Source organism: Carassius auratus, chromosome 13, assembly GCF_003368295.1.
Source record: "Carassius auratus strain Wakin chromosome 13, ASM336829v1, whole genome shotgun sequence".
Taxonomy (NCBI): domain Eukaryota; kingdom Metazoa; phylum Chordata; class Actinopteri; order Cypriniformes; family Cyprinidae; genus Carassius; species Carassius auratus.
In genome coordinates, this window is record NC_039255.1 from 6,661,455 (window position 1) to 6,677,594 (window position 16,140).

Sequence of the window (16,140 nt, forward strand, 5' to 3'; positions counted from 1 at the left end):
GAGCAACTCAATACATTTGAATTTAAAAAGACATTTTCATTGCTAAACATTAACATCAGTCTCTGCTGTATGTTTTACAAAAAATACAATATAATCCTCTGCCAATGTGGACCAAATATACACACTCACACACACACACACACACACACATAACCACACTTATACATTTATATAAATATTATTTATAGAGCGATAAAGCACACAATTGTATGTACATTTATTAATATAACAAAAGGTTTGTACCCTGTACATTTTTTTTGTCACTCATCATGCTTAATATTAATCAAAACAGCTAGCAGCAAAAATGAATCGCTGTACATGGGATTTATAGTGGCCCCTAAAAGTAATTGCACACTTTGGCAACACTTAAACTGTTTTCAAAAACAAATATTTAAAAAACAAAACAACAAAATATCAAGCCAAATAGCAGTTTTTCAGAATGTAGGATACTTGTCTTTTTTCATTAAATTTTCAAAATGTATTTTTGCTAAATTTTATGTTCTTGAAAAATAAATACCACTTGAACTAATACGTCATTGATCTAAAGTAATTATTATAAGTGTGGCTTAATTGTCTAACACTTTCCATGGTCCCTGTATCAACACAGAATAAGGTAGTGTTAATATAGAAAAATAAATCTGGAGAACTAAGCTCAGGGTCACAATGTTAAAGCTAAAATATATAAAAGAAAATGTGGCATGTACAGGACGTTAATGGACAAGCTAATTTCCTGAGCGCAACAAACTGTATGATACACAGTTCTTCATAAAGCAAAAAGACACCTTCAAAAACTTCCTACTCTTTCTATTTAGCCTTCAAAAGAGTCTGAGCTATAATGGGCAATCAAACTTGTAAACATTACAGTTATAAACGGTGTTTCTCAGAGAACTGATGAATCACATAAAGATTGTGTATTGTTGTGTGTAAGTTGTGTATTATGTGATTCCTTTCTAATTTATCAATAAAATATAAGGACGATTTAGCAAACCCCATAGTACCTTCATCGTCATACAGTTTAAAATTGTAAAGCAGCAACCAAAAAAAAAAAAAAAAAATGGGATAAAGAACCCAAGATGCAAGCTATTTTCAGGTCATAAGTCAACTGTTATAAGTTCATAAAGCTGGCTTTAAATAGGAGATTTATATTTACTGTTCTGTGATGAAAAAAATAAGATGCATTGGCCCTGTGCATTTTGGAGTGGCTTTAGACCCCAGTATCCAAAAAAAAAGTACACAAGAGAGATGTATATGTTATTTGTACAGTGTGATTTAGCAGGATTAACCTCCCTTGTTGGTCCTGGAACAACATTTCTAGCAAGCAATCATAGTTCTAAGACTTGCAATCCTAAGCATGACCTACCTCTAAAATCAAAGACAAATGATTGGTTGAAAAGAACAGTGTTCAAGCCCCTTAAATCTAACCTTAAAATCTGATTGGCTGTCGAGCTGGAATGTTGTTTAAGAACCAACAAGGATGTTGATCCAGGAACATGTCCTACTCTGCTGAATCACATTAAGCTGACAGACAGGGCCACACAGAATCCACACCCACAGAACTACAGAGAACTGGAACGGCTGTCACTTAATATATTTAGACAAATCTGATCATGTTTCTAGCTACCAATGAGAATGTAGTGCTGTCATATCTGTTTAACAAATTTTACCATGTTTAAACCCATTGCACAGATTTTCCCACAAAATTGCAGTGGAAAATGTTAAAATTCAGCTCATTCTGCTTTGTAATCATCCCACCGCATCTGAACCACACATTGGCACTTAGTTCATAGCTTAGGCTGGTCTTCAACATTGGATTACAAAGCTCTCAGGGACACTCTGTGAAGCACTGTGAGACTTCATTACACTCCTGCTACCAAAAGCGACAAAAAAAATCCACAAATGGGCAACCAAAATACATTCACTTTCCACAAGTCAAGCTTTTCTTGTGGTAAAAAGAGGAGAAATGTTGTTGGAAGCATTCAGTGCAACCCTTGCTTGAACAAAGGGGTCTTTTCCACATCTCTGTGGGCTTATAAAAAGAGGAGAAGGCCATGAAGATCATCTGAAGCTGGTCAGTATGTGTTATCTGCGGCAGGCATAAGCATTTATATTCTTGATGACGTAGAAGCCGATAGATACAGGTGGCATGGCTATCGTTCTTCCAGCCCTGAGCGTCCGTGGCTTCAGCTCAGGAAATGTCTCATTATCCACCATATGCAAGGGCTCACCGTTCAGCTGCACAGACCTGCAGAGGAAAGGGATGTGTGTTAGGATGCTGCAGGTGGGAGGACTGCAAGATGTTTTATATCAAATCAAATCACTTTTACTGTTACATCACCAACACACTATATAATTTTACAAACTTACAGAAAATAAACAGATATACACAATATAAACTATACAATTAGACATACTTTACAGTTAACGATACACATTATACACAACAATATACACCATAAATATCCAAAAGTAATAAAACTGCAGATTCTCAGTGAGTGAACCTTAATACAAAAATAGCTGGTTTTAGGACCCAGTTACTGTACATCAAGTACAAAGGGAGTCTCCAATATTAGTAAACCCTCTAATCGTGCACTAGAGAGCGCCACAGCTGCATTATCAATCTTACAGAGGACACAAACATCTCAAATATGAGTGTTTGAAACACCCTGATGCTGGGATTTGTAACATTAAAGAAGTCTTTACTGCATCCTTGATAATTAAAAATATTATACCTTACAAAAAAACCCAGACTGTTACAAATTTGTAAAATGTAAAAAAAAATAATTAAAAAATAATAATAAATAAAAAAAATAAATAACAAAAATATATAATGCTAAATGTAATACAAAATATAACTTTATATAATTTACTGATTCCAGTGCTTTCTTTACAGGGAATAGAAGGTCACGTTGCATTGTGAAATATAATATTCCAAACAATATGCAAATATATTAGGTAATTTGTATATTTGTATAATGTGTACAAGATATATACAACAACTGAGGAAGAAAAAAAAAATAATAACGTCATCTTTGTCAGTGGTCCTCATAATAGTTGATGGTAACCATTATCATAGTACTGTATGAAAAAAGTACCAATGAAGTCAAAGGCTACCATCAACTGTTTGGTAACCAACAGAAGAAAGAATTTCATACAGAACATGGTGACATAATTTTCCTGTTTTTTGGATGAACTATTCCTTTGACATGAGTCTAATCACACGTTACTGTTTCCTAACAGATGGAGCTGTAGATATTCTTATGAAAAACGATTCACTGTTGGTTTGGAGAAACATTTGTAAAGAAAGGCCCTGTCTAGTCCCTGACCATTTCTTTTAGTCATACTCTTCCAGCAGACATCTGGATCATCCATCCCATCCCATCGCCTCATCTTATGATGCCACAGACTGGAATGATCAGGAAGCGGAGTTTGCTTTGGGCCTGAAGCCCTTCTGAAGCGCAGTGTGACGGCACGCATCAGTCACAACCCAATCAACGTTCCCCTGGGGAGGATGTGTGCTCAGGAGTTCAAAGCAGACAGAAGTATGTAGTAACACAGTCAGCGGTGTATCGCTCAGGGCTTCTGCAGACGAAGATCAGCATTTCCTTTGGATAGAATGTAAATTGAATTAAAGCCTCCAGATAGTTCTGGAGCTCTAACAACCTCTGGCGACAGATGAAGGTATGTGTTTAAGAAATGAAAAGTCCTGAAAAGACAAACCCTTCAAGGCACAGAAAGATCACAAACATCAGCCGTGATCACACAGTAGCTCTGGTTTGAGAAACTCCAGGTCTGACGTTCTTAACACTGTTATGTCTCAGACTCGAAAGATATTTTTCAGATCAGCTTATACATTAAACAGATTTTAAGGCTTAAAAAAGAAAAGCAGGTACTGTAACTTAAAGAGCTGTTCCTATATGCACTGATTTTTTATGTTTTATTTTAAAGAAAACTTTTGAAAACTTTTAAGCATTTTAAAACGTGTACTCTTTTTCTAAATATTACAAATTAGAATAGTAGACCTAGTCCTAAAAATAATGATTTTCTGTAATAATGTGGTTAATAAAGAGCAAGCCTTTTTAAATGTTACAAAAATGCTTTAAAAATAATAAAAAATAATGTATATAAATAAAAATTATATGTATAATATTATACAATATATATATATATATATATATATATATATATATATATATATATATATATATATATATATATATACATACATACACACACACAAACACACACACAATTTATAAAATGTATATTATTATATATAATAATATGTAACATTTAAATGATCATATTATATTATTATTATAACTTATAACTGTTTTCTATTTTAATATATTTTAAATGAATTTATTCATGTGACCACAAAGCTAAAGAACAGAATTTGTTTGTCACTTTTGATCAGTTTAATGCATTCTGGTATACATTTCTTTAAAAAATAAAATATTAATTGATAATATAAATATTAAATGTACTTATAATTTATAGTACATTATATTATATATTATTAATATTAAAATTTTAAATAACTCTTTTCTATTTTATACATTTATACCAAAAGATGAACAGAATTTCTTTAAAACACATTACTTTTTTGGTAACCGTGTAAAAGTCTTCACAGTCACTTTTAATAATTTAATACATAGTATGAATTTCTTTAACAATATATTATATAGGGCCTACATATGTATTTAAACAGAAATGTTAATAGCAGAAATAATTGTTACAATATTATTTAATTTATATTTGAAATGAGAGCTGAAAGACTGTAAATGTCAGGCAAGTGTCCCTAGCTCTCAGAAAACCCCTTTCTCTCTTTGTTTCCATTTTAAATGACAGAAATATGATTCAAAACAGGCAAAGACGGATCGGCCGAAGACTGTAGGGAAAACGTCTCCTTGAAAAGAGCAACTCTGTCTGAGAGTGTTTAAGTGTGACCCCACAAAATGAGCAGTTAATTTCCCTGCATATGCGTTACAGAGGAGTTAAGCAGTGGAATGTGTCATGAGTAACTTTATAGTCTGCCTGTATATGTTACTCACTGAATTTGCTCTGGAAAACACTGATTCAGCCCATATGGAGCTGTGGGCATTTCTGAAGACAGAAATATGCTGCATATTTCACCGTTTCTGACTGCACGAACATAATATATGGTGGGAATACTAGACTAATTAACCCAATAACTGTATTTTATGAGAACAAAATGAATAAAAACGACAGACTTGGCCATCAATTTGCAGGACTTTGAGTTTCTTCGGAATGAAAATGTAGTCTTTTCATATTTCTATAAATATTATCGAGCATGGTGAGTTGATGGTTTATGATTATTAACCGTGGGAAGGGTTCTGTCAAAACACAGATGATTAAAGGTTTGTTTTCATACTGGTCTATGAGAGATTGCTCTCTGTGATATAACTGGTAATTACTCTCTGCTTCTATCCTTCATTCTATTTTTCAGCTTAGATTTACTGAAAGAGGTTCTGTTTCTCTGATCAACACCGTGATCGTGTTTTTAAAGTATCATGCTTAACTCCCAATAATAGAAGTTAAGCTCAGACAGAGGTGGCCTTCTGGATCACAATTCCTCTAAAGAAAACAACCAAAAAAAAAAAAAAAAAAAACTGGTTGAAATTCAAGCTGAAAGCTGCTGACAAAACGATTGCCAACATCTGCCCCGAAGGAAGCTGCATTTCACTGTACACTCAGTTTGAATTGAGCTTCAATAAACCAACACAATGCTATTACACTAATTCAATTGGATTGTCCATGTTTAATGGACGTTTTGATGTTTTGTTCTTGGCTTCAAATTATTTCTATTGGAAAACTCAAAACAGAACACTCTATGGTGTCTTTGAGTGAAAAATATGTGTTTCTAAACAGCCGAATAAAAATACAGACAAACTGTGAATCGAATCAGAGTGAAATGGAGTGTTTGTGACCAGCGAGGATGTCCGTTAAGTGATTTACATTTGTGAAGTTTCTCATTCATGACTAATGTCTTGTTGGTTGAACAAGCTGCTAGAATTAACCTGTCAAGACCAACTAAAGGTCATATTTTAAATACATTTGCTAAACTATTCTACTTGTATCCACTGTATGATGCATTTCTGTGATTGAAAACATTGAGAAGAGCTTCAGCCAGAAGAATTCAAAAGAAAACATCCACAATATTCAAGATAGCCGTTGTTTGTTATAGCTGTACTTTGGCTTTATCGAGTATAAGTGAGCCCAACGAGATTATCCTCATATCCCATTTAAGAGTTTGAGAGGATGAACAGACTATGTTTTTATGACCCAGGCCTTTCCATGATTAGGTTAGTGTTGGCGAAACGGGATCCTCATTTGTGGAAGAGTTGAATATTTAGTCAGAAAACAGTTAGCACAGCTATGTGTGCAGACTGTTATAGAGCACTAGATTCATCTGTTCCGTCTGAGTTAATATGTTTAGAAAAGCAACAAGACTCTGCGTTGATTATTATAGTAAACCGAGAACAGAAGCATAAACCACATCTTTAAAGTAAGCCTAGGTCAGAGATCTGAAATATCTAGTAATTCAATTATACATAAAAACAGATACAGTATATGATATGATATGATATATGATATTATGTGATGTGATATATGATATATGATATACGATACGATATGATATGATACAATTTAAAATATAACTTAAAATATAACTGAGGAATATAATTTACCGGTACTAAAATATAAATACACTATAAAACGGAATTGTATTTATTGTATTTATTGTAATATAATTTTTTTTTATATAAATAATGCATCATAAAACCTTAAACCTTTAATAATTTAACGAAATCAAATTGAATGAGTTCCGTCTCTCAGTAAATCGCTGTCATAGATCATGGCTTACATGGAGTGAAGTCCATTTGTCCCGAAGGGCTGTAACAGGTATTGGTGAACAGTTTTATTTCGTAAAGTCCCGGCTAGCTTGATTTTCTTTCGTGAGCGATGAAGGTTAATGATGTAGATGGTTATGGACCCTTTGACATAATCATGACTGTAGGAGAGAAAGAGAGAGAGAGAGAGAGAGAGAGAGAACATAAAAAGCATTACAATATACAGTAGCTGATTTCTGAATATATGACACTTTAAATGCTGCTGAATATTCTGCTTTGTCATCCAGGAATACACTACACTGAAAAAAAAAAGTCAAATAAAAAACAGTTATTTTACATAGGGATAATATTTTACAATATTACTGTTTATTTTGAATGCAGCCTGGTGAATATAACATATTATGTCAGATAATGTAATAGGCTACACTTGAATAGCAAAACAAATCAATACATTTGAAAGAATATGGGCAGATTCTGCAGCTAAAATGTATCTAACTCTCCTAAATCACCATCTGAAATTCCACATGCATTGTTCATGCACATACTACAATACTGACAGAAACATTGAGTCTGTTCCCAGAATTCCATTTACAAGAGACAATGTGTTATATTTTACAAAGGCTCAAACCCTTGTGTGATTTAATTTCAGTAAACAATAACCAAATTATAAAGTACTGTATATAAGCAAAGGAGGCCCCAGGACTACGTCATGCAAAAGAGCTGATTGTTTTCATATAACAACTGTAAAAGCATTAGCTCCCCTCCCAAATTCACTGGGGTAGCAAAAGCTTTATATGTGTTGGATGATCTTGCTTATGTTACAGTGACTCCAGCATACTGGTCCTTGTTTTCAGGGTAATACCGCTGAAGAGTAAGCTTAAGGGAATATTAACTGAAGATAAGTATCTGCCAACATGATTAGGCAAACATGATAAAATTCAATAAGGATTCTAACGTAAAGGCAAGGAAAACATAGCTGCAGTGCATGAATACCACATGTTGTAAAGGCCAACCTGCACCGGTCAGAGCTTGGCTTTTGTCAGGCAATCCTGTTAGTAATCTCACCGGTCACAAGCAACCCGGGCCATGTGCATCTTTACACCTTGGAGCACAGTGCATAGAGTTCAAGGGAAAAAAATCAGGAATGAGATAAACCCGAGACTGTGTAATGAAAACATCTCTCATGTCATGTGATACATGTGTGGTGTTCTCAGTTTTAATAGATTTTGGTAACTTGGGTAGATATTTTCCAGAAGGGTGCATTAGATCAGACGAACAGATCTAAAAATGATAAACATTGTCCAAGACTTTGAAACAATGTGCCTCTCCAGCATTCGCATGGGGAACGTAAACACGGAATCCTTTGTTTGATGGCAGCGAATGGTCCTGGGGAAATGTGGAACGGAGAAACCACTCAAAGCACCGAAAAGGAGGCCTGTTTTGTATAAGGGTGTTGTGATGGATTAGTGAAGATACTGAAAGCATATCCAAGACTTGTCTGACTGTCCATTTTAACCACTAATAGAACGAAAACTTGAAAGAAGCTGGAGGAACAAGACCCCAATGTCTGCAAACTGCTAAAAAAAACTACAACAAAAATGTTTTTTTGGAACATAGTTCACCCTTCCACTGACATACAGGAAATTTGAAGCACAATTTAAATATTATCGTTGTTGACATTTAAGAGGGTCATTTCAATAAAAAAAGATTTTCATTTAAAATTTTTGCAAAGCAAAAGCAATGCATTTATTGAACAGGTTTTAGTTGTAGACCAGCTGTTTTGGGATTCATTCCATTTACAGACATTACTTGTTCGGTTTGATGGATAAGACACAAAGTGATGAGATTTTGAACGCAGCCCAAAACTCTGTCATCTGTACACCAACCCGGAGTTTTGTAACCAGATAACATCATTCTACTTTCAAATATCTCATAGTTGCTGAAACTCTCTCAACTAAAGAATAAGATATTAAAAGAAGAACATTCAAGTGCATTTTAAAGAAGCTAGTAATACATATTCAATGTCAGAGCTAACATGCAATTCAAAAAATCAAGCAATTACAAGCCAATACCTAAAATGCAGTGTTTTTTCGAGCAATGACCTACATAGTCACTGGCAAGCAAAAAGAACCGAGAACAGAAGCATAAACCACATCTTTAAAGTAAGCCTAGGTCAGAGATCTGAGATATCTAGTAATTCAATTGTACATAAAAACAGATACAGTATATGATATGATATGATATGATATGATATGATATGATATATGATATATGATATATGATATGACACGATCAATACAATTTAAAATATAACTTAAAATATAACTGAGGAATATAATTTACCGGTACTAAAATATAAATACACTATAAAAGAGAATAGTATTTATTGTATTTATTTTAATATAATAATATAAATAATGCAACAAAAAACCTTAAACCTTAAAAAATTTAACAAAATCAAATTGAATGAGTTCCGTCTCTCAGTAAATCGCTGTCATAGATCATGGCTTACATGGAGTGAAGTCCATTTGTCCCGAAGGGAAAAAAGAAAATATCTTAAAGAAAATAAAAAATCTTTAAATATCTCTCACTTAAGTAGCTTTTGGTAGACTGATTCATGTTAGTGATTCAATTCATTTTAGTGATTCAGTGATTAATTCTAGTGATTTAAACATTAATTTTTTTTTTTTTTTTTTTTTTTGTGATCCAGAATTTCACTCAAGCTTCTTTTGCTTTCTTTAATTTTAAGATCTTCAGTTATTGCCATAAATAATGCTCTCATTATAAATAAAAATGATAATATATGTTTTAAATACATTGCCGTTCAAAAGTTTAGGGTCAGAAAAGAAGTATCAGTTTTCAAAAAAAAAAAAAGAAAAAAAAAGGTAATGCAAATGTTTTCAAGAATGCTATAAAATTTAATATTGCTATATAGAAATTACATTTAAAAAAGTTAATTTAAATTGCAATAACATTCTTCAACACTGCTGTTTTACAACCCCCCACCCCAAATATATGCTGCCTTGAGGACCACAACTTTTGAATGCTGCATTCAAAAAGATATAAAACCATATAAAGCTTTCATGTTTTTATTGACTGTACTTCACATTACAAGTAGTTTTCCCAGCACTGTTTTCTGTACTTTTTTTCAGCAAAAGCGTCGGTCCTGCAGGAATCCTGAAGCCAGAGACCTGTGGTAGCAATGCCACAGAGATGTAACTGAGCTGAGACACGAGGATCTGTTGTCCATAATCCTACACTACTACTGAAAAGCTGGCAGGTCCCGCTCACATCATTCCGGGGTAATAGATAATCATCAAAGGGAACGATGGCACTTTTATTTGGCCTGGGTACAGACCTTTCTATTGTCCCGCAGTTCTACTCTCCTCACCTGCCTAAACCTCTGGTGTCTTTCAGCGCCTCTCACACTGCAGAAAGAGACTCCACACACTTGACAATTGATACTTGTTAAATTTTATAGGCTTTCACTCCGAAAGAGAGGCTGTCTGGACTCTGTACTTTATGGGTTCGAGAATGAGCAAGAAAGCCTTAAAATCCTCCACTACGGCTATGTACTCAGATGACGGGTGTCTGTGTGGAGATAACGCTACAGGTCATTTTTTTTTTTTTTCATTATAATAATGTACTTGGTGTATATGCTGAAGTTCTGTTTCAAAATCTAACAAGCAGCCTGCCTACACAGCATTTTAAGGCATCACAAGTGCATTCCTAACATCAAGTCAACATAAACATTTCACTGACTTCTAAGAAATTGCCAATTTTCACATTCACATAAGACATAACCATGTTTATTTCTATTTGAAGTGAAGCCGTATTAAATGTAAATGTCAATAAGATTATGTTTTTTACAAAAAAATATTATGCAGCACAACAACGAACAATAATACTAAATGTTTCTTAAGCACCAAATCAGCAAATCAGAATGATTTCTGAAGGATCATGTGACACTGAAGACTGGAGAAATTGCTGCTGAATATTCCACTTTGCCATCACAGGAATACATTATCTTTTAAAATATATTTAAAATATCTTTAAAATGTTAATAATATTTAATATGTAACAATATTGCTGTTTTTGTATTTAGATCAAATAAATGGAGCCTACAGTAGGTGATCATTAAAGACTTTTTTCAGATATTTTAATATTCATACGAATAAATTACATTTTTAAAATGTTTTTACTTATTCATTTTTTATCATGTTTTCATTTGTCAAATATTTTCAACCCTAAACTTTTGAAAAAAAAAAGTGTTTACATATTGTTTTCTATAAAACAACTGCCATTAATGTTATATAAATCTAATTGTAGGATTTTTTTTCTTTTTATATTAATATATCAAAGCAGCCTACAAGGTTTTGTAACATAATTTATATATTTGTATGAACTGATTCAAAATCAGAAAGACTAATGAACGTACTTGTGAAAGCTGGTGCAGTGTGCATAGATGCGGAGTTTGTCCCGGATCACCCGTCCAGGGCGTGGTTTCCTCTGGAGACCTGCAACGTGCACCGCAAGCACCCTGGGGCCCACCAGACGTTTAAAGAGCAGAGATAACCAGTAATCCTACAATACCAACACACAAAACACAAGTTACAAAATAAAAAGCATCACTGAGTCATGTTTACTGGAGCTCTGCCATGTCAACACACACGTTAGGTCAAGCTATTCTGCCATGGAGTCATGTTAGTGTGGTGCACCTCTGCACAAGAAACATGATTCATGCAAGATGATTCTGGTTTAAGTACACTGGACAGATGTGGCATTCCTCCGCCAGCAGAAATCCAATGAATTCCAGCATCCTTCCATCTTTCAATGCAGTTTTAATTTTGGAATTGGGAAGGAGAACGATGTAGAAAACTACATTTGAAAAGTGTGTAGGTGTAATGTAAGTTTCTTTTAGTAAGAACAACTTCACTTTTTTTGAGTTATAAAACATGCATATGTGCTTCAGTCTTTTATTGAAAGTGACATTTTCCTGGATGCTCTGAATGGAGAGATAGAAGCATAATCTTTCTTTGGAAGCTTCTGTAGTAAAAACTGAGAAACAACATATAATTGGGAGATACACACTATCTGTTTTCTATCTATCTTGCCATCTATAAGCACTATCTTCCTGCCATCAGGGAGAACAAAGCAAATTTGCAGTCATGCTCTTACAGAAAAACTAAACTGAAAAAGATTCATATGCTAAATGTACCTCTGAAAAATGTGGTTCCTAGAACAACTGCTTTAAATTTTGCATGAATTCTCTCAACCAGTACTTATTGATTTTAAAATAGAAACTAAAGTGCAATTTTTGTGATCGGTGCATGCAAAATATTATCCTGCTACATTTTATGGTCCAAAAGTCATCGTTTTAGCATTCAATGATCCAGTAATCACATTCATTGCACAAACCAGCGTTTAAACTGGACATTAACTGTACATTAAATGGCTTAGTACAACCAGAGAACTGTTTACTTCATCATAACATGTATTTTATTGCATGGAAAAGAGCAATGGCTACCTGAATTTCACATGCATGACTGTAATAGATCTCTCCTAACACCTCTCATCAGTTCCCAAATTCAATACCTAATTGAACTGGTTCAAAGCAGCATGTGTGCATCAGGAAGTTCCCATGCAATCCTGCATATGGCAGCATTTAAAGGTTTCTTTTCCAGGGAAACTTTAACTTAATTTGCTCCGGCAGTGTACATTGTGCAGCATCTGCTATAGGCAGTGGGAAACAGAGATTTGGGAATGGGTGGGTCTCTTTCAACTGCAATTAAAAAAAAAGAAAAAAAAAAAAAGACAGAAAAGAACAGATAAACATTGTCATTAAAAAGTTCTAAATAAAAAACTCAAGAATTGCAATGTGATACGATGCAGTGAAACTTTGGTATTGTCTATAAAATAATAAAATGTTCTGTTTAATAGCTATTTAATTCCAAATAATAATAATAATAATAATAATAATAATAATATATATATATATATATATATATATATATATATATATATATATATATATATATATATATATATATATATATATATATATATATATATATATATAATTTTATTTATTTATTTTTTTTATACAAATGTCAACATCTTAGGGCTATAGGAAAATTACTACCCAAACACAATCTAAAACAAGAGCCTAGATCAGAGGTTTTCATACTGGTTTACACTGATCTGCATAGGGGTCCATGGAAAATCAAATGTTACACATATTTTAAGTCTATGTAAAGGTATGCAGATGTACACTAGGTAGCTACATTCAACATGAAAATGACAATAAAGCTCACGAGTGCTAACCTCAGCAACCTTCAGGTCACTTATTGAATGTCTACTGGCAGATAATACAAGTATTTCACTTAGAAAGCATTTCTCAGCCCACCCAGTATTAAGTGCAGATGCTTTAATGACTGAATAAAACAGAAACCACTTGAATAATGAATAAATTAAAGTCAAACCACTAAAGACCTGAGAGATTAAAGGATATAACCAACTACTTGTCTATAATACCAACAAGAAATATGCAAATGCCATGTCCTGTATTACCAGACAGACACATATGAACTTAACGTGAGAGTGTGCAACAAAAAACAATCAATTTTGACCACATAATAAACAACAGGGAGCAATAAGAACCTACAATTTTAATAATATTTAAAGGTGAAGCATGTCATTTACGCAACACTAACCACAGACACTAAACGGAATTGCAAGAATAACTAAGAATATATGGGTCGAAGTTTAAAACTTTCTCCCAGGAAGCGGGATTTTAACATGGCCCCGAATTAAGCCCATAAAGATGCCTCTATGATATTGTGGTGTTGATATATTGTTGGCCATGTTGCTGTTGGGCACAGTGGGTGTTCTAAGTGGTTGCTGGCCCGATTCAAAACCCACTTCCAAGTATCTCTGTTATTCTGATCTGAGATATGTGTAGGGCACTAGCACAACTTTAATAATCTGAATGATTTAAGAATAATTCATACTGATATCAGTGATTAATAGTAATATTATTGAGCAGATTACTGAAGACAGGTGCACTACTGCCTTCAGCCAGCAGACGAAAAACAATAAATAAAGAAATACAATCAACCAGATTATTGATTATATAATCAGTTATCAGTTGTTTTTGCTTTCACCCAGAACGAAATAATAAAAAACTGAATAAGAGAATAATATATTGTTATTAACATTAATAAAAAATATATTGTACAGATTATTAAATAGAGGCGTAGTGTCTTTCACCATCAGATGAAAAACCATGCATAAACATCTAAATAATAAATTATAATTGTAATATCAATATCAATTCATATTACAGTGCAGATTATTAAAGTCTACTATTACATACAATACATAAAACACATAAAACACAATAGAAACATTAAAAAAAACATAAAATACAATAAAAATATGTAATATTGTTATTAATATTATTATGCATTTTACTAAAGAGAGGTGTAATGTTGTAAATAAATAAATATGCAGATTACTGAAAATATTCAATATGAGCAAGAAAGAAATAGACTTGCCTCTGAACTTGGAAACTATTTTAACAACAAAAGAATTACATACATCACCTTAATATTCTAAAGGGGTGGATGTATAATTGTAATGGAATTAATGATGTCATTAGAATACATTAATAAACATTGTTAGAAATCTCCTGGTTTTGATTAGCATCCAATCAAGGGTGAAAACACTAGAAACAGCAAGAGATAAGGGATAAAAAAGGAAGCAAAGCAAGAAGAGGGGACGAGATCATCTGCTGAGGTGTTAAGGGAAAGAAACGGAGACATGACTCAGTAAGGGATTAAAGAGAAAAGGAGGGACCGTAAATTTTCCACGCAGGCCGACAGGTTGCGGCTGTTGCGAATTCTCGCAGTGGGGCTGCTGGCTGTTCCCACAGACATCCAGCTATGTTTAAAGCATTGCGATCCCAGCAGGGGGCGATTGGTCCTTGGAATAACTAGATGCTGAACGAGAAGCAAGGGGGAGAAAAGATGACCGTTTCAAAAGTTGTGAGGAGTGCTTGACAAAAGTGCAAGAGTATTTTACTGAAAGACGCTCATTCCGGCTTGTGCTAGAGGAACAGTGCTCCTGTTGAGATTCTGACATTCTGAGAAATACAGATTAATCTCTGATGGAGCATTGCATAATCAAGAATGTCTACCACTGCTGTATTTTTACTCTTTATGTCTTCCTTTGGTTTTATTACTTGCACAGGAACATAAGTTATCCTGAGCCGGTCCACAGGTCTGGAGCTCCTCAGCATCTGGAGTCAGTGAGGATTGTGTTTAGGAAGTATAACTTAAAGTAGATTAACACTATTTATTTTTTAACTATATGAAAATACTGTAAAAGAAGGATCCTGGTGAAAAGTTATTACTTAGATATGATTTATAGTCAGAATTTGACAAATTTCCATTAGTGTTAAATTCCATTTGATGCTCTGCTGAGATGGACTATACATTCTTTATGCTCATATGACAAACAATATATATATATATATATATATATATATATATATATATATATATATATATATATATATATATATATATATATATATATATATATTAGATTTAAAATATTTATATTTTAAATGTATTAATTTTAAGAAAATTTACAAAACCTACATTTGCCATAATAACACATAAAGTTTTACAGTTAAATATATTAAAATAATTCATAAAAATTGTATATATAAAATATAAAATATATATATATATATATATATATATATATATATATATATATATATATATATATATATATATATATATATACAATACAATTATAAAATTAAAACAGCTGGCAGAAGTGCTTTATAAATAGTTTAAAAAAATAAAAATACAAAAACAAATCTTCAAAACCGATAAGAAAATGTTGTACATGCATCAATAACAATCATGATGTACCATGTGTCTGAGCTATGAAAACACCCCCAGAACATTTGGGTAAACGTTTAGTTTAGTCATGGCCTTCTATACGGGTTCTCAAATCAAATTGAAATTTAATTGTAGTCTTATGCCCGTCCTGTCTCCAGGGGGGCTGACCTGCAGACACTGTGAAAAAGTGAGGTTTACATAATTCCGGATGAAGTTGCCAGCGGTCTGAAGGGTGGGGATACCTGTGGAGTGTCCTCGGATCAGGTTGCAGTGCTGTCAGCATCTGGCTGTTCCACACAGTGGGGCACACATGTAGAGGGGGTGGGAGACAGGTGACATTGCCTCAGGCTTGA

General features: G+C 33.3%; 1 protein-coding gene across 1 annotated transcript in view; it reads right to left on the reverse strand.

The window, feature by feature from the left end:
* Nucleotides 1-175: 175 nt before the first annotated feature.
* The window catches only part of LOC113112453 (inactive heparanase-2-like), a 59,673-nt gene continuing 43,708 nt past the window's right edge, over nucleotides 176-16,140 (reverse strand). Inside the window, exons 10-12 of the mRNA XM_026278042.1 lie at nucleotides 11,311-11,456; nucleotides 6,887-7,033; nucleotides 176-2,242 (exon numbers count right to left, since the gene is read on the reverse strand). Coding sequence (XP_026133827.1) covers nucleotides 2,080-2,242; nucleotides 6,887-7,033; nucleotides 11,311-11,456 — 456 coding nt within the window. The 3' untranslated portion in view covers nucleotides 176-2,079. The remainder of the gene's footprint in view (nucleotides 2,243-6,886; nucleotides 7,034-11,310; nucleotides 11,457-16,140) is intronic.